General features: G+C 41.5%; 1 protein-coding gene across 4 annotated transcripts in view; it reads left to right on the top strand.

The window, feature by feature from the left end:
- Positions 1 to 18,689, top strand: part of ccdc18 (coiled-coil domain containing 18) — a 137,395-nt gene that overhangs the window by 104,097 nt on the left and 14,609 nt on the right. For all 4 annotated transcript variants that reach the window (XM_063064638.1, XM_063064639.1, XM_063064641.1 and 1 more), the window contains 5 exons: positions 1,660 to 1,759; positions 7,236 to 7,352; positions 11,517 to 11,660; positions 13,012 to 13,215; positions 16,568 to 16,705. In XM_063064638.1, coding sequence (XP_062920708.1) covers positions 1,660 to 1,759; positions 7,236 to 7,352; positions 11,517 to 11,660; positions 13,012 to 13,215; positions 16,568 to 16,705 — 703 coding nt within the window. The remainder of the gene's footprint in view (positions 1 to 1,659; positions 1,760 to 7,235; positions 7,353 to 11,516; positions 11,661 to 13,011; positions 13,216 to 16,567; positions 16,706 to 18,689) is intronic.

The raw sequence follows: 18,689 nt of genomic DNA, 5'->3' as shown, positions 1-18,689 counted from the left end.
ATTTCTAAACCTTTCCCTATGGGGTTCTGCAACCAATTCATAGGCTTTAAGCACAGCCTGTTTCACCCTCTCATAATTAGCTGCATCGTCAATTAATAAGGCAGAATAAGCTTGTTGAGCTTTTTATTTAATTACATTTTGTAAGAGAAGAGGCCAACCCCCTTTTGGCCACTGTAGACTCTGAGCAACTTTCTCAAAATGCTGGAAGTATTTATCAACTTCAGTCTCATCAAATGGAAGGACCAGTTTAACTTCCTGGGTGGCAATAAATGGTGCAACCAATTCCCTAGAGCGAGCAACTTCTTTCTCGAGCCTTAACTTATCCAGTTCAAACCACCTCTGTTTTTCTGCTTCCTCCCTTTGTTTGTCTGCTTCTCTAGCATCAAACTGCCTCTGTCTGTCTGCATCTTCCCTCTTTTTTTCCTTTTTCCTCAGCTTCCAATTTAAGTATATCAAACTTAATTTGTTCCAGTCATAACTGGATCTCCTCTTTACTTAAAGGAAACCTCTTTAACACCTCCTCGTCAAACATCTGCGTAGATCCATAGTTCTTAACTATTTTCCTCCGAATCTCTGGCTTTCTCATAGCGCGCTTTATCTCGGTAAGGTTCAGCTCACTAGCAATGGCCAACAATTCATCCTTTTTGGCTTTCTCCAGTGCCTCGGAGGTTGGCGCGTCTAGAAGTGCCCCACTATCCATTGCTGCTGATTTCCACACACAAGTAAATCAAAAGAGAAGTAGCCAATGAGATCAGTAATCAATTGACCAATAAGCACCAAAATTTGTTCATATCCCGGATGAGCCCCCAATTTGTTATGAACTTTAACGTTTTAGAAATAAACCAGCAGCAAGAGATTTCACACTGAGTCAGGTTTTAATGTTAAAACCACTATCTTTATTAGTATCTACTTATAATATCATAACTTAACAAAGATAAACAAATGTTAACTGTGCTATGTGGATATATGTGTGTAATATAGCTCCCAAACTATTGAGCTTGGAGGAACAAAGCTTAAAAGTTTTGAGATGGTAAAGTATGAAAGTTCAGTTCATCCACAGAATGAATGATAGGAGAGAGAGACATTTGTAATCCAGGGTGAAATGTAGAGAAAAGGTGGCTACGTCAAATTCCACAGGTAAATGAAAGTATCGTCGTTGAAGATCTTGTCTGTCGTTTTGTTCCAAATCCACATGAGTTATCACTGAAAGTGACCTGTCACAGGGATATCGTCTTCAAGTACACAACATACCCAGGCGAGGGTTAACACATTAGTGGTCTCCACAGGATATCCCAAACAAAATCCACTCCTTTGGATTATACGAAGTGACAGACACACATTCTTTATGCACTTCATGCCAATGTTTCACCCACCCTTGTGGGTATACAAGAATTCCAAACCCCAGCTGTGACAAGCTGAAGCTACTGGCTTCCCATGCTGTTAAAGTGACAGTCCACAGTAAACGAAACCTGTGGCTTCGTAACAATCCTCGATGCAAGCAATACATTCTGCTGTTTAAATGTTCAAGTGACAAATAAAGCCAATCTTTTATTGAGAGGTGTTTTTGAGATATTGTAAGGAAGACTGCCTTAGTTATTTTGGGTCCCTCTTGAGCTCTGTGAGACTATTTTTGCTGATTTTTAAAATTTTGTTTCATAGACAATGCAAAAGTGAATTGCAAGAGAAGGATGCAAACATCATTGGTATGGACCAAGCACTTAAAGACAGGCAATGGGAGCTTCAACAAAGAGCAGCTCAGGTAATTTATGAGACAAATTAAATTTTATGTAGTGGATTATACTGGGTAATTTCCTAAAGTTATTTTAGTTTCAATTATTGGTATGTATTATTCACTGTATTCATCATTTTTTGCCCAATTTTTTGTTGCTATGAGTCAAGTGATCAATCATTTAAACTGTATATAAAATAGTTTCTTTAATTATTGTGAGGAGTATTTCAGTAGTTGGTTGATTATTTTTGTAGAGCAGTACTTAGAAATGAATGGGAAAATTCAAATTGATATGTTGAGATCATTGTGGCATTATGAAGGTATTGAGGTGTTGCTATTTGAGAACTAGGGTGACTAATTTGAAAAATGAGAGAGTCTACATTTTTTGTAGTTATCCGATTTAAATTGAGCCAATTATGTTTGCATTGAAGGACTAAGGATTAATATTTAACAAGGTTTATATTATTTGGTCAAGGACTTGCTATCAGAACTGGAAAAGTAAGAAAGCAAGTGTGTTTTGAGTTGCAGAGAAGTGGTAGGGGATTCTGGAGTGTGCGCTGTGCAGAGAACAGAGTGAATGTCTATAGTACAATACACAAAAATTATCAAGGTAATTATTTTGGAGAGCAAAGATAAATGAAGCAAATTTAAACACAAAATTACAGCTATCTCTGTAGGGAAAACAAAACTAGTTAACTGGAATTGTTAAATTGAATATTAAGCACCAACTTCTTCAATATACGCAGACAAACAATAAGGTGCTGTTTTCAGCCTTCTGCGTTATTCCAGTGTAAGGCTTACATATATCATGATATACAATATTGTGACACTGAATGCATTGCTCTAAATTGGAAGAAGTATCCCTCAACCAGCAGGCTCTTGAACTAGTGGGGACAACTTCACTGAAGTTTACTTGCCCCATCACTGAACTGTTCCCACCACCTATGAGCTCACTTTCAAAGACTATTCGTCTCATGTTCTCAATATTTATTGTTTATATATTATTACTATTTCTTTTTTCTTTTGTATTTGCACAGTTAGTTATATTTTACACACCGGTTGTTTATCCGCCCTTTTGGGTGCTGTCTTTCATTGATTCTATTATGGTTCTTGGATTTACTGAATATGCCCACGAGAAAATGAATCTCAGGATTGTATATTGTGACATATATGTACTTTGATAATAAATTTGCTGTGAACTTTGAATTGCTGCATCACCCGGAAGGACTGATAGGATCCCTGAATGGTGGGAGAGCTAAAAGGGCAGGTCTTGTAAACCTGTACTTTCTTATACTTTATACTTCATTGTCAACAATTGGTACTAGAATGTACAATCATCACAGCGATATTTGATTCTGCACTTCCCACTCCCTGGATTACAAATATTAAATATTAAAAATAGTTAAAAATTAGTAAATATTAAAATTTTAAATTATATATCATAAATAGAAAATAGAAAAATGGGAAGTAAGGTAGTGCAAAAAAACTGAGAGGCAGGTCCGGATAGTTGGAGGTTACGGCCCAGATCCGGGTCAGGATCCGTTAAGCAGTCTTATCACAATTGGAAAGAAGCTGTTCCCAAATCTGGCCATACGAGTCTTCAAGCTCCTGAGCCGCCTTCTGGAGGGAAGAGGGATGAAAAGTGTGTTGGCTGGGTGGATCGGGTCCTTGATTATCCTTGCAGCACTGCTTCGACAGCGTGCAGTGTAAAGTGAGTCCTCGGACGGAAGATTGGTTTGTGTGATGTGCTGTGCCGTGTTCACGATCTTCTGCAGCTTCTTTCAGTCTTAGACAGGACAACTTCCATACCAGGTTGTGATGCACCCTAGAAGAATGCTTTCTATGGTGCATCTATAAAAATTAGTGAGGGTTTTAGGGGACAGGCCAAATTTCTTTAGTTTTCTAAGGAAGTAAAGGCGCTGGTGGGCCTTCTTGGCAGTGAACTCTGCTTTGATGGACCAAGTCAGGTCCTTTGTGATATTGACCCCGAGGAACTTAAAGCTTTTGACCTGTTCCACTTGCACACCACCGATGTAAATTGGGTCGTGCGGTCTGCTACTCCTTCTGAGTCAACAACCAATTCCTTCGTCTTGCTGACGTTGAGGGATAGGTTATTGTCTTTGCACCATGCCACCAGGTTCTTAATTTCCTCTCTGTACTCAAACTCATCATTACATAGAACATAGAATAGTACAGCACAGTACAGGCCCTTCGGCCCACAATGTTGTGCCGACCCTCAAACCCTGCCTCCCATATAAGCCCCCACGGCCTACAATTGTATCATCAGCAAACGTATATATTGAGTTTGATGGAAACTTGGCTACACAATCATGGGTGTACAGTGAGTACAGTAGGGGTCTAAGTACACAGCCTTGTGGGGCACCGGTGCTCAGAGTGATTGTAGAGGAGAGCTTGTCCCCTATTTTTACAGCCTGAGCCCTGTCTGTGAGGAAGTTGAAGATCCAGCTGCAGATCTGAGTGCTAAGGCCCAGGTTCTGGAGCTTAGGAATCAGTTTATTTGGAATGATGGTATTAAAGGCAGAGCTGTAGTCAATGAAAAGGAGCCTTACGTATGTGTCTTTATTCTCTAGGTGTTCTAAGGAGGAATGTAGGGCCAGAGAGATGGCATCTGCCATTGACCTGTTGCTCCGGTAGGCAAATTGCAAAGCGTCGAGGTTGACTGGTAGGCTGTGGTTGATGTGTGCCATAACCAATCTCTCGATGCACTTCATAGCAATTGATGTCAGAGCCAGAGGTCGATAGTCATTCAGGCATGCCACCTTGCTCTTCTTCGGCACTAGGGTTATCGTTGCCTTCTTAAAACACGAGGGGACTTTAGACTGAAGCAAGGAGCAGTTGAAGATGTCAGCAAACACTCCAGCTAGCTCGCTTGCACAGGCCTGGAGAACCCATCCTGGGACGCCAACTGGGCCCGTCGCCTTCCTAGGATTTATCTTCAGGAAGGCCCTTCTAACGTCCTCCTCGGTGATGACGAATCTCGATGCCACCAGGTCCGGTTCATCTGGAGGGAACGGGATGCTCCTCTTCTGTTCGAGTCTTGCGTAGAATACGTTAAGTTCGTCAGGAAGTGAAGCGCAACAGTTATTGATATTCCCAGCCTTTTCTTTGTGCCCAGTGATCTCATTTAGACCCTGCCATTCTCTACTGGCATCCCTCTGGTTAGCCTGGGCTTCCAACTTGGCTCGATACTGCCTCTTGGCGCCCTTAATGGCTTTCCGGAGTTCACGCCTGGATTCCGTGTAGCAACTGGTATCCCTGGACCTAAACGCCGCAGCTCTAGCCTTTAAAAGGGACTTGACCTCATAATTCATCCAAGGTTTCCAGTTAAGGAATACCCGGATCGGCTTGCGAGACACACAGTCCTCCGTGCATTTCCAAATAAAGTCCGTGACAGCTGAGGCATACACATCGAGGTTTGCTACCGAGTCCTTGAATACTAACCAGTCCACTGATTTCAAAGCAGTCAAGGAGGACCTCATCCGTTTCCTCCATCCAATGCGACACTACTTTTGACACCATGACCTCCCACTTTGTTTCTGTTTGTAAGCTGGGAGGAGGAGTACAGCCTGATGGTCCAATTTTCCGAAGTGAGGCCGTGGGACAGAACAGTAGGCATCCTTGACTGTTGTGTAGCAGTGGTCAAGTATATTCGGGCCTCTAATGGGGCAGGAGACATGTTGGTATAACTTTTGCAGCGCCTTTCTGAGGTTGGCCTGGTTAAAGTCCCCGGCTGTAATGAGCAAAGCCTCCGGATACCTGGTCTCAAGTTCACTGATGTTGACATACAGTATGTTCAGAGCACACTCCACGTCCGCCTGGGGGTGGGGGGATTGTAGACCGCTGTCAGTATGACCGATGTGAATTCCCGTGGCAGATAGTAGGGGCGACACTTCACCAACAGGTGTTCCAGGTCCGGGCTGCAGGAGCTTGTCAGTGCCACTGTGTCCGAGCACCACGCAGTGTTGATCAGTAGGCAGACACCACCTCCCCTCATCTTTCCTGAAGACGCTGTGCGGTCCATCCGATGGATCGAAAATCCCTCCGCTCGGATGGCACAGTCGGGGGTGTCAGGGGAGAGCCAGGTCTCGGTGAAACAGAATACACAGCAGTTCTGCATCACCCTGCAGTAGGTGAGTCTCCCTTTAAGATCATCCACCTTGTTCTCTATGGCTTGCACATTAGCTAGTAGGATGGTGGGCAAAGGGACCCTGAAGCCTCTCAGCTTCAATCTGATCAGCAGCCTAGCTCTTTTCCCAGGCTTCCTCAGTAAATAGTGCCTCTTTCCAGGTTTCCATCGATGCAGTGTGTTGTTGTCAGCTCTTTGAGGCTGGTGGACGTGTCCCGTGGGAATCGATCAGCGGGTCGCGTCGTCATGCGCTCCGGGTCGGGCCAAGTAACGGGGGAGGCTCCGCTGCCACTTCCAGCTGCCAGGGGCCCGGGCTGTCGATTGGGTCGGGCCCCGAAGCCGACACTTAATCCCGGATGGCCGGGCTCCTGGCTGAAACAAGTCCTTAAGCCGAGTTACGGTTGCGGAGGCCTCCGCTCCAGTCGAGCCTCGGGCTCAATTTCCGAGGTCGACGGCAGAGGCCTCACTTCCGGCAGCTGTGGATGGCCACCAGCGGGGCTTTACGGTGGTCGCTCCAGGGAAGCGTCTGGGGCACCTTGAGGTCTTCAGTGGCCTTAAGACGGAAATTAGAGGTAGAGATGTTTAGAAAAGGGAGGAATTACATATGGACCATGAGGGCTAAATGGAAATGAAATAGTAGCAAAGGTAACAAAATTTTTGAATTCTTTACAAATGCAGAAAACGAAACTGATATTGCCACAATAGATTTATAGCAGATGCAATCTCAATAGCTCCCCACACAGCCTTGGATCAGCTGGAGAATGCAAATACCTATGTCAGAATGCTGTTTATTGACTATAGTTCAGCATTTAACCCTGTTATTCCTGCAGTCCTGATCAAAAAGCCTTTGAAGCTAGGCCTCAGTATCTCCCTCTGCAACTGGATCCTCAACTTCCTAACCAAAAGACCGCAATCTATGTGGATTGGAGTAACATCTCCACCTTGCTGACAATTAACACTGTCACTCCACAGGGCTGTGTGCTTAGCCCTCTGCTCTACTCTCTCTACATTCATGACTGTGGCTAGGCATAGTTCAAACAGCATCTATAAATTGGCTGATGATACAATTGTTGGCAGGATTTCGGAGAGTGACAAAAGGGTATACAGACCCCGGAATAATAAACAGGTTATCAGCTCTTAAAAAGAAAACATATCACTATCTTCACTGTGTTATTCCATTTAGGCAAGGATTATACAATGTGTAATTAATTGATCCATATTCGATATGCTTGCCTTTTTGAAGTTTCAGTTCTGATTTGTAATCTCATTTTGCTGTAGAAAACTTTTTAGATTAAGATAAAAAATAAAATTGTGAAGTTTAATATTGGTTTATCGCACAGTTTATTACTTACTCCACAGCTTACAAAATTGGATATGGATGTTCAGGAGCACAAAACTGAGATGGAACAGAAGATTATTCATTTACAGGCTTCTTTGGAGAAAGCAGAATTGGGCATTAAGGAACGGAATAAACAGGTTTGATATGCCTCCTTCTTGAACATAAAAAATCTGAATGTTGTCTTCAGAGTTAAGCCAAATAATCTGACTGACCCAGTTAAACAGTACGTTAGATTTAGTGGATCTGGTTAATTGGGATACATCAGGACCAGTACATTTTGGCCCAATTAAGCGGCTGCCCACGTAGCCAAAGTTTCACAGAAATAGTTAAGAAGGTATTTTAAAAAAAATCTAAACTACCATTTAACTGAGTAACAAACTAAGTATTCAAATGAAATACAGAACTGCTGTGTACATACATCTACTGATGCTTCTGGACACATCTTCAGTGATGTTCCTGGAATCATCGGGTGTTTCGGGTCTTTCAACATCGTACAACCTCCTCCAGGTGACCCAGCCGGGGCTGATCAGACCCCAGCTTGTGTCCAGATAGCTAGCTACTTATGACTCCATGGCTCTCCTCTTTTGAGCCACAGCCATCTTGAGGCCCTCTCTGCCGCATTGGTGGTACTGCGGATGGCTCTCCTCTTCCTCTCTCCCTCGATGCCTAAAATGCTGAAGGCTCTAGCTAAAGAACGGGCTACGAATCCCCTACAACCAACCTCCACTGGGAGACACCTCGCTCTCCATCCAGCCTGCTGACAGTTGCTGACCAGTCCTGCGTACTTGGAGAGCTTCCTTTCAAAGGCCTCTTCCAAGCGATCTTCCCATGGGACTGTCAGCTCCAGCAGCACCACTTGCTTAGTAGACTCAGACACTAGGACAATGTCTGGTCGCAGGGTGGTGGCTGCGATATGGTTGGGGAACGTCAGCTGTCCTTTGAGGTCCACCAACAGCTGCCAGTCCCTTGCAGAGGTCAGGATGCCTGCAGATGTTCTTTTGGCGGGTATTGGCTGCTCCCCAGCTCTGACAAAGGCACTTGTCTGCTGGGAGGGTCGGGACTGCTTTGCCCACTCAACTCCTGTGATAATGGCTTCTGCAATGGTCTTCAGGACCTGATCATGCCTCCACCTGTACCATCCCTCACTAAGTGCCCTTGCGCAGCCACTGAGGATGTACTCCAGGGTTCCTCGCTTGGAGCACAGTGGGCACGCAGATGACTCTGCCTTGCCCCATGTGCGCAGGTTTGAAGGGCTTGGAAGCACATCGTACACAGCCTGGATGAGAAATTGGATGCGGTATGTTTTGGCTTTCCAAAGATCAGCCCAGGTCACTTTCCTCTCAGCTGCATTCTCCCATCTTGTCCAAGCTCACTGTTGCTTCATTCCCACCGCCTTGCAGGCTCTCATCTCCTCCACTACTGCTCTCACCTCCTCCTGAACTAGACGACGCCTTTCCTTCCCTCTGGTGTCCATTTGGGGAGCTGGAAAGGATCCTAGCCCAGCTTGGCCTCGTGTGACCACTCCCACCAACCTCCTGTGATGCAGCCTCGCCTCTGCCTCCTGAACTGCTTCCTCTGCCCTCCACTTCCTGCCAGTCCTCACATGGATCCCTGATCTAGCCACCTTTGGGTCACTTGAGTCCCTATACTGTAGCACTTCTCTGGCTCTTGTTACCTTGAATTCTTCCTCCAAGGATTTGAAGGGCAGTTGCAGTTTGTTGTGGTGTCCATAGAGTGCGATGCTGCTCAGGCTCTTTGGCAGCCCCAGCCATCTCCTGAGGTGGTTGCTAACCCTCCTCTCTTAAGGTTTCGACTGTCGAGATCGGAACTGCATAGATGAGGAGGGGCCACAGGATTGTGGGAAGAATGCCATGCTGATACACCCAGGCTTTAAACTTCCTAGGTAGGCCAGATTTGTCCACAGATTTCAGCCAGCCATCCAACTCGGTACAGGTCGCCTGAATGGATGTCGTGTCCCTTAAAGAGTTGTCAAAAACTTTCAAATTAGAACACTACCAATGCTACAACTGTACTATTCTGATAACTGATCCTAATAGTTATCGACAGAGAAATTCATCCACTGTACATAATATCCAGGGAGAGGTAGCACCTCTGGGGAAAGGACTTGTCATATCAGTTCTGAGGTAGCTCACTCATATTTGGTCCCCACCTGCCACTCAGCTCTTACCCTGTGGCTCTAAGTAGCAGTTTGCATGCAACAGTGGCCAGATCCTGGTGCATCGCTTTGACAGGCGGACTAAACGAGGTGATATTACCCGATGGGCCTCATACCCTGGTGAAATTGGGATATGCCTGTTCTAAAATATGAAGTGAACTGGGCGGCTGAGATCAACAGTGAGATCCAATGGCTAGAAGGTGGTTCTGCAACGCTTCGTGGAGAGTGAAGGGCATGATAAGGCACAGAAGTTGTCATGGTGATCCATTGCAACAAGGAAGACTCAAGTTTGTGAGGACCACTGGGACCACTGGACCTGAACTTCTGCGGTTGAGAGAGTGGAACTGTTCAATGCAATGGCTTTTCCACTTTAAAATCTCAACTGCACAGGTTTCACTGACGTCGTCGATTATAACAGACAACCAACATGCTGCCATATTCTTTTTATTGATTGTAAATTAACAAAATTAGCAGACACCTAGTACAGATAATGGACTGTCTTCATATAATGCCTTTGAAGATTGCATTGTCCAAATCCTTATTTTCATTGCAACATTCAAGATTATTGTAGATACCTTCAAATTTCATTGAAGTTGTTGAAGTAGTGAATTCATTTCATTTTCACTCCCAGCCATTTCTGGCATCTCGAAGTCTGAATACTTGAAACCACAGTGAGCAAAACGATTCTAAGTTCTCTTTCTGCTTATTTTTCACCAAATATCAGTAACAAAATTCACTGCTTTCTGCACAAAGCACACAACTGACACTAATTTAAAAACTGTTCGCTGTAAGCACGGTGCAGTGTCTTTAACGGTCACATAGTTCACACGACTGATGCTAGTTAGAAACTTTTTGGCAACAGTCTCCTGTCCCAATGAAGTGGCATAGTGTCCTAAAGGAATGAAGGGAACCCTGGCTGTTTCTTCGTCAGTTTTTGTTCTTTAAGGGTTACCCCAAGTGAGCAGCTGTCACAATTAGCCAATGGCCCAATTAACTGGAATCCACCGTATTCCACTTTAGCTTCATCACTGTGGAAATAAGAAGTCAAAGCTTACCATAAAGTAAGGCATCTTTGAACAATGATGGGAAGATGATTGTTTCTAGCAATCTTACTTGCATGGATATTGCTGGCAGGTCAACATGAAATTAGATTTCTCAACTTCAGTGCTGTTGAGTTTTAAGATTTCTGTACTCTTGCAGAAGTTAACAACTTACTGGTCAAGTTGCATCAAGTTTAGTAGGAGGCTAAAGGCTGACTGAAATCCCCAGCATTTACAATGAAGGCTGTTTTTAGATCCTGTGCTAGGTTAGACCTGGTGCCGCACCTGTGACCTCTTCATGTATATTATAAGGCTGGTGGGGAGAAAAGTTACTTATTTAAAAGTAATATTTCTGTTTGGTTCATAGTATTACATCATTGAGGTGTGTTTAAGTATTTTAAAATAAGTGATCTTAGTTTTTTAAGAAAAAATATGGAAACATATTTCACTTTTAATATTCTTGAATGCCTCTGTATTGTGAACGTCAGTATTTAAATCCATGACTATTTTGTCAGATACAGTAGCTAAGCCTGGTGGGAGCATTGCTGTTTTTGCACAATGAACAACTATATTCCAAATAAATACTGAGACATGAGCATTACTTGACATGAAACTTCAAAGACAGGGTTGATTTTGACCTACTTATGTCAAGTAGTCTTACTGTTTGAGGCCTTGCTGTTTCTCTGGCCTTTAGTGCTTGTTACCAAGGCAGTCTTCACTAGTGAACAGTCTTCTCCTCCACTACTGCTCTCACGGACAATTGATTAAATCAGCGCTATTGAAATTATTCTCTTCAGAGATAATCAGCAGAGCAAAATAAGATGAGTGCAGATATCTCTGCGCTTATCTAGAGTAGCTATAATGTTATTTGTTATTCCCTCCCTTATTTATCTATTGGCTGAAGATGTGCTAATATCACATTTGCTGTTTTATGGTATACTGCTGGATAGTAAATATGTCTATACTCTTTTTCTGAATATTACCTTCTCTATCTCTCCCTCTACCCCATTCCATCACCAACTGTTTATCAATCCAAATTGCTTCCCAAATCTGAGACAAAGTTTAATGTAATTTTCTATGGACAGGTGGGAACTTTGGACGAAAAGCTACAGTCAACACAAAAACAGCTGTGTGAGAAAGACTTTGAACTACTCCAGAAGGAACAGCAAATTAAGCAGCTGAAAAGTGAAGTTGAAGTAAAACATTTACAAATTGAGGAATACAAGCAGGTAGAAGTATCCAAGTAATCCTTAAGCAATAGAAACCTGTACAGGTAATAGGATCTTTAATCTTTAATACCAAGGTATTTTTTAAAAAATGACTGGAAATATCAGAAATTGTGAAGGGTGACAAAAATATATTTGGTTAAACTATTAGCTTTAAAGGGGTTGAAGATGACTGAGGATTTAAAAGATTTAGAAATAAAGTATCAAAGAGATGAGCTAAAATGGCAGAAAACACATTTACCACTGACGGCCTGAAGGAAAGGATGGTAAGCTTCATAAGATGCTAATAGCGGGGGAATTAAGAGTTTGTGGGTAGGGAAGAAAGATGGTGGATTAGAAGGAACAAATTGAATTGAGAATTGAAACCATAAGACATAGGAACATAATTAGGCACTTTGGCCCATCGAGTCTGCTCTGCCATTCCATCATAGCTGATTTATTACCCCTCTCAACCCTATTCTCCTGTCTTCTCCCTTAAATTTTAACCTCCTCACCAATCAAGAACCGATCAACCTCTGCTTTAAATATACTTAATGACTTGGCCTCCACAAGCATTTGTGGCAATGAATCACCCTAAATCACTGTAGTAATAGGCATTAGAGAATTGGAAGTCAGTAGTGATTAGTAAAATTGGGCAATGATTCAGAATCATTTATTTATCACATTAAATATTGAAGCATACAGAGAAATGTGTTATTTGTGTTAACAACCACCATAACCTAAGGATGTGCTGGGGCAGCCCACAAGTGTCGCCACACATTCCGGCGTTAACATAGCATACCCACGATGTTCAGCAGAACAAAAGCGATAAAATAACAACAGTAAAACAAGCCCCTTTCCTTCTACCCACCCACCCGCCCACCCACTCTCTCACACACGAGTCCTCCAACCCCAGGACAGTATACCTCCTACCCGCCAGCCTCCATTGGATTCGTGGGCTCGCAGGGTGCAGGCCTCTGACTTCCCCAGTGGATTCACAGAATAATAGACCAAGGAAAGCACTTATTTACAAACACGTGGGTAATGGAATGTATGGGATTATAGGGCTGAGAGACCAAGAGAATATTAGAATAATCAAGGAGATGATTTGATATCTTCTTTAGTTCAGCAGGAAGAACAAAATAATCTGATTTAGTTGCATAATGAACCATAACTATATTACAGTATTCCAGTACCAAAAAAATGGGATTTCCATGTTTTCTGTTGACTTGTGCTAATTAAGTTAGAACACCAAACACTAAATACAGAAAATCTTCACATATATGGAGTACACACTGTAAAAAGATATAAGCATTGTCCTAGCTACACCTTAAAATTTTGAGTCTTTCTACTACTTGTCTTATTTTACTCTCAGATTCTGACAAGTAAGGAGCAGTGCATCTTAAAGCAACAGCAGGAAGTATTGGGTGAAAGTCAAAAAGTACGCTTAGCTTGTGAGCAAATGCAACACTGTCATTTGGAATTGAAGGAGGCTCGACAACAGCTGGCACAGGTACAAAAGGAAGCAGACCGTTTAACTCTTGAGTTGGATCAGACTATTCAACTATCTCATGAAAAGGTAACTATGAAAAGTAGTCAATTTGAGGCAATGAAACAAAAGATAACCTTGTGTTTTAATAGCTAGATAAAACAGTTTTTTGCTAAAGATTGTTTTGCAGACCAATTTAGGAATTTAGGCTATAGGGACAATATAAAAGGCTTTATCTAAACTGTGCTTATGCCTTAGCATGAAAATCCCTGTTGTGATACTAGAGAAAAAAAACTTTTGAAACAGCACATTACAGCACAGTACAGGCCCTTTATCCCACGATATTATGCCGTCCTTTTAACCTTGGATGAATCTCCTCCAAGAGGTCACAACCTTGTTGTAGGGTTTGGAGGCTTGTGTGTCTCAATGACCCAGAGAGAGCTATGTTGGCTGGAGTGAGGGCTTTATGCTTTGGCTCTTGGTAGGGTCACCCATGCCAGACACGTCAAAGGATAGAAGCCAGACTAAAAGTGGTCCACCAGTTCTCCAGGTTTGGGGGTTCAGCTCAGGGCTAACAAGCTGCCCTAAACATCAGTGATGTTATGGGAAGTAGATGAATCTATCCCTTCCCTCCTACAGAGTCTACAATTTTTCTATCATCCATGTGCCTATGTAAGAGTTTATTAAATGCCAAAATCCAAAAGCAAAATTGCATCTATATATGTATAAATAAAACATAGATAGGAATTTTGAAATTCCCTCCCCCTCCTGTCTTCTCCTATCATTGGATCTCCCCCTCCCCCTCCAACTTTCAAATCCCTTACTCACTCTTCCTTCAGTTAGTCCTGACGAAGGGTCTCGGCCTGAAACGTCGACTGCACCTCTTCCTACAGATGCTGCTTGGCCTGCTGCGTTCACCAGCAACTTTGATGTGTGTTGATAGGAATTTTGAGTTGTCTTTACTTACATGATAAGTGAATGAACGAAGATCTTGCAAATGGAGTATGATGTGCGAAGATATAAAACTGTCCACTTTGGCAAGAAAAATATAAAACAAAAGCATCATCTAAGTAGATATTGCAGAACTCTGAGCTGTGAAAGGATTTCAGGTAGCAATGAAGGTCCTCTATCTCTGGCAGTGTTCAGGGCTTCCTTCATCGTGTCAGTAGCTCAGTTTTCACTACTGTCAGTCATGCAAGTCCCATGTAGAGACTCAGGAATACTGTCACACTCAAATGTAAAAGGATTCTTCTTCATTGCTGTTTCCATGATCAGAAAAAGGATGATGGATACACAATAGATAGAGCAGGTAATTAAGAAAGATGATAGAACATTTTCATTTATTTATCATGGCAGCAAATACATAAGTCTGGAAGTTGTGCAAGGAATTGGTGAGATCACATAATGTATGTTATTGGTTTTATTTATAGGGTTGGAATCGGCGCAGAGAAGATGTAGTAGATTAATATCTACAATTGAGGTGTTGTCTCATAAGGAAAGATTGGAGATGTTAATTAGAACCTTGTTGTCATTGCTCAGGACAACAAAATTGCATTGCTACTCCATTCAGTGTAAAACAGCATATACTATGATTATATCCACTAGAATTTAGAGGACGATTGAAACATATTAAGATTTGCTCCTGGAAGGATGAATAGGGAGGACATGCTTCCTTTTAAAGGACAATCTAGAACCAGAAGTTGCTATTTTAAAATAAGGCATCAACTATGAAACTATTTTTTTTCTCTTTTAAAAGTTTATAAGCCTTCCTTAAAAGGTTATGACAGCAGCGTCCTTATGAGAATTTTAAAGAAGCAATAAATCGATTATTTTTAACCAAGGGGGTTAAAGGTTATCACAGATAGGAATATAGAGGTGAGATTACACACAGGTTAACTATGATGTATTAAATGGTAGATTAGGCTTGAGACCCTGAGTGACCTATTCTTGCTGGTAGATCACAGAATTTCTACTGAGCTTGTCACAAAAATGTTAAAAATTGCTAAAAAGTTGATTTTATTTTTGTATGGACATGAGCTATATATTTCCATTATCTAGTCTCAAGAACCGGTGGATTTTCGTTTGGCTTTTTAGTGAAATTCATGATGATTGTAAACTTGAATACCAGTACTTTCCCCTTGAGGGATTGAAATGCTCATTGTAATTTAAAATTCATTGCTGATAATAGGTAATTAGATTTGGCATATCAAATAAAAAATTAAATTCTTATCAATCATATTGGTACATGCTAGTCTTTATGTACTGTACTTCTTTCACATTAGAGAGGTTCGATTACACTGGACAACAAAGATTTTGCTTCCTGAATATTTTTGGGTGCATCTGATTGCCAACATGCTTCAAAGCATACAAAAGAATGAAGTGCAACATGTCACTATAGATTCATTTTCTGTATTCCCATTTAGACGTTTTGCCTGCAAACCTTAGCGCTGTCAGTGATGAGCGTGATGAGAGGTTTCACCATGATATTGCAGCCAAGGAGAAACAGTATCAGCACAACTGGAATCCATCAATACTGGCTGATTATTGTTGGACACTTAAGCAAGAAGCCCCAGACACTGAGTAGAATTGAAAATCATCAAAAATAACAATTTTAGCTTAGTTGAACTATGTGAAGCGTCAGGTGACGCACCATTATGGAATTAAATATTTAATAAAAGTTAATTTCTTGTTTCTCCAAATTCCTATGTGATACAAGTAGTCTAAAATTATGAAATTATATTTGTGTTCAGCTTCAAGCAGTCCATCATAAACAAGAAAATCTCTGAGGAAGCAACTCTTTTTTTAAAAAAAAAGTTGTCCAGTGTTTGACACTCAGTGGCCACTTTATTAGGTACCTCCTGTACCTAATAAAGTGGCCATTGAGTGTATGTTCGTTGCCTTCTACTGCTGTAGCCCATCTAATTCAAGGTTCAATATGTGTGTTAAGAGATGATATTCTGAACGCCTCTGTTGTAATGCGTGGTTATTTGAGTTACTGTTGCCTTCTTGTCAGTTTGAACCAGTCTGGTGATCTTCCTCTGATCTCTCTCATTAACAAAGTGTATTTACTTACAGAAATGCTGCCCACTGAATGTTTTTGTCTCTTGAACCATTCTGTATAAACTCTAGAGACTGTTGTATGTGAAAATCCCAGGAGATCAGCAGTTTGAGATACTCAAACCACCCTGTCTGGTACCAACAATCATTCCATAGTCAAAATCACTTAGATCACACTTCTTCCCCACTCTGCTCTTTGAACTGACATCTTGATCGTGTCTGCATACTCTTATGCATTGAGTTGCTCCCACATGATTGACTAAATAGATATTTGCATTAACGAGGTATATAGAGGCACCAAATAAAGTGGCCACTGAGTGTAATGTAATAATTTTCATAATCTAATAATCGCAAATTCTCTTCTAATTATATTTGTTACCTCTAGGAAGCGCATGCTGCTCACCTTGCAGAAGACTTATCTGCTGCTCAAGCTCGAGAAACTCAATTAGAATTCAAGATGCAGGCAGAGATAAAGAAATTAAAAGAATTTGTGGAACACTTAATGAATGCTCACGAAGAAGAGGTTGGGTTCAATTTATTCAATGAAGAATAATGGAAACTGTTTGAAAATGCTGGTAAACCTTTAATGTTGAAAATACAACAAAGCAATAGATATGTGTTGGCTTTTGCAACAATTTGATATGACTATAGTATGTATAAACTTGATATGATGAAGGTATAACGTTATCATATTTTTCTTTCTTGGACTATACTATGGCCATGATATTTGTTGCCAATTGTTTGTCTCCATTTACAAGCAAAGGATTTTCTGTGAACCTGTCCTTCATGTCTTCCCTCTGGAACATATCTATTCTCCGTATAGTGTTTTCAAGGTGACACAATCGGATACAAGTTATGGTGCTGAGAGATTATATGGGCATTGTTAACCCAGTGTACTGGAGTTACACTAACAGTATACTTTTTTTGGTTGGCTTCTGATCTCCTTCGTTGCTGGATAACACGTTAATAGTAAATAGGTATTCACAGTCTGTATCACGCTAAATGATACTTCACCTGCACTTTACTAAGGGTGATAATCATTGTACGAGTGTAATCTCCTGTTTCTCAAAGAAGTCAAATGGGTCCTTCCTGACCCAGTTTTTTTAAGCAGTAGGTATTAAGTGTTGCACTACAAATGTTCCATGTTCATATCCCTTTATGTTATATTTCTCACCTGGATGATAATAGATGTACTGTGCTTAAATATGGTATTTACCTTCCTTGAAATTTTTCATGTTTTATTGTTTTACAACATTGAATCACAGTGGATTTAATTTGGCTTTTTTTGGACTGATCAACAGAGGAAGACTCAACAAAGTGAAAACAGATCTCTACAAAGTAATCTAAATTAATTACAAATATAAAACACAAAATAATTGATTGCATAAGTATTCATCCCCTTTAATATGACACACCATATCATCACTGGTGCAGCCAATTGGTTTTAGAAGTCACATAATTAGTTAAATGGAGATCTGTTTTTGGAGACTTGTGTGCAGTCAAGATGTTTCGTAGTCATAGTCATACTTTATTGATTGCAGGGGAAATTGGTTTTTGTTACAGTTGCACCATAAATAATAAATAGTAATAAGACCATAAATAGTTAATATAGTAATATGTAAATTATGCCAGGAAATAAGTCCAGGACCAGCCTATTGGCTCAGGGTGTCTGACCCTCCAAGGGAGGAGTTGTAAAGTTTGATGGCCACAGGCAGGAATGACTTCCTATGACGCTCTGTGTTGCATCTCAGTGGAATGAGTCTCTGGCTGAATGTACTCCTGTGCCCAGCCAGTACATTATGTAGTGGATGGGAGACATTGTCCAAGATGGCATGCAACTTGGACAGCATCCTCTTTTCAGACACCACCGTCAGAGAGTCCAGTTCCATCCCCACAACATCACTGGCCTTACGAATGAGTTTGTTGATTCTGTTCTGTTCTACAATCAATTGATTGTAGTAAAAATACACCTGTATCTGGTACTTTCAACTGCTGGCGAGTCAGTGTTCTGGCAAACTACACCATGAAGACAAAAGAACACTCCAAGAAACTCCACAATAAAGGTTATTGAAAAGCACAAGTCAGGAGATGGATGCAAGAAAATTTCCAAGTCACTGAATATCCCTTGGAGTACAATTAAATCAATCATCAAGAAATGGAAAGAACATGGCACAGCTGTAAGTCTGCCTAGAGCAGGCCATCCTGATAAACTGAGTGACTGTGCAAGAAGGGTACCAGTGAGAGAGGCCACCAGAGACCTATGACAACTCTGGAGGAGTTACAAGCTTCAGTGGCTAAGGTGGAAGAGACTGCACATACGGCAACTGTTGCTCAGGTGTTTCACCAGTCACGGCTTTATGGGAGACTGGCAAAGAGAAGCCCACTGTTGGAAAAAAAAATGCACATGTAGTTTTTGCCAGGATTCTGACTCTCAAGCAGATGGACCTTTCAGATATATGTTTTTTGTACTACAGTCAATTGGAACACCTTGACTGGTGTGTCATATT

This window comes from Mobula hypostoma, chromosome 12 (genome assembly GCF_963921235.1).
Source record: "Mobula hypostoma chromosome 12, sMobHyp1.1, whole genome shotgun sequence".
NCBI lineage: Eukaryota > Metazoa > Chordata > Chondrichthyes > Myliobatiformes > Myliobatidae > Mobula > Mobula hypostoma.
Note: the sequence above shows the minus strand (reverse complement) of the source record. Positions and strands in the feature narration are given on the sequence as shown.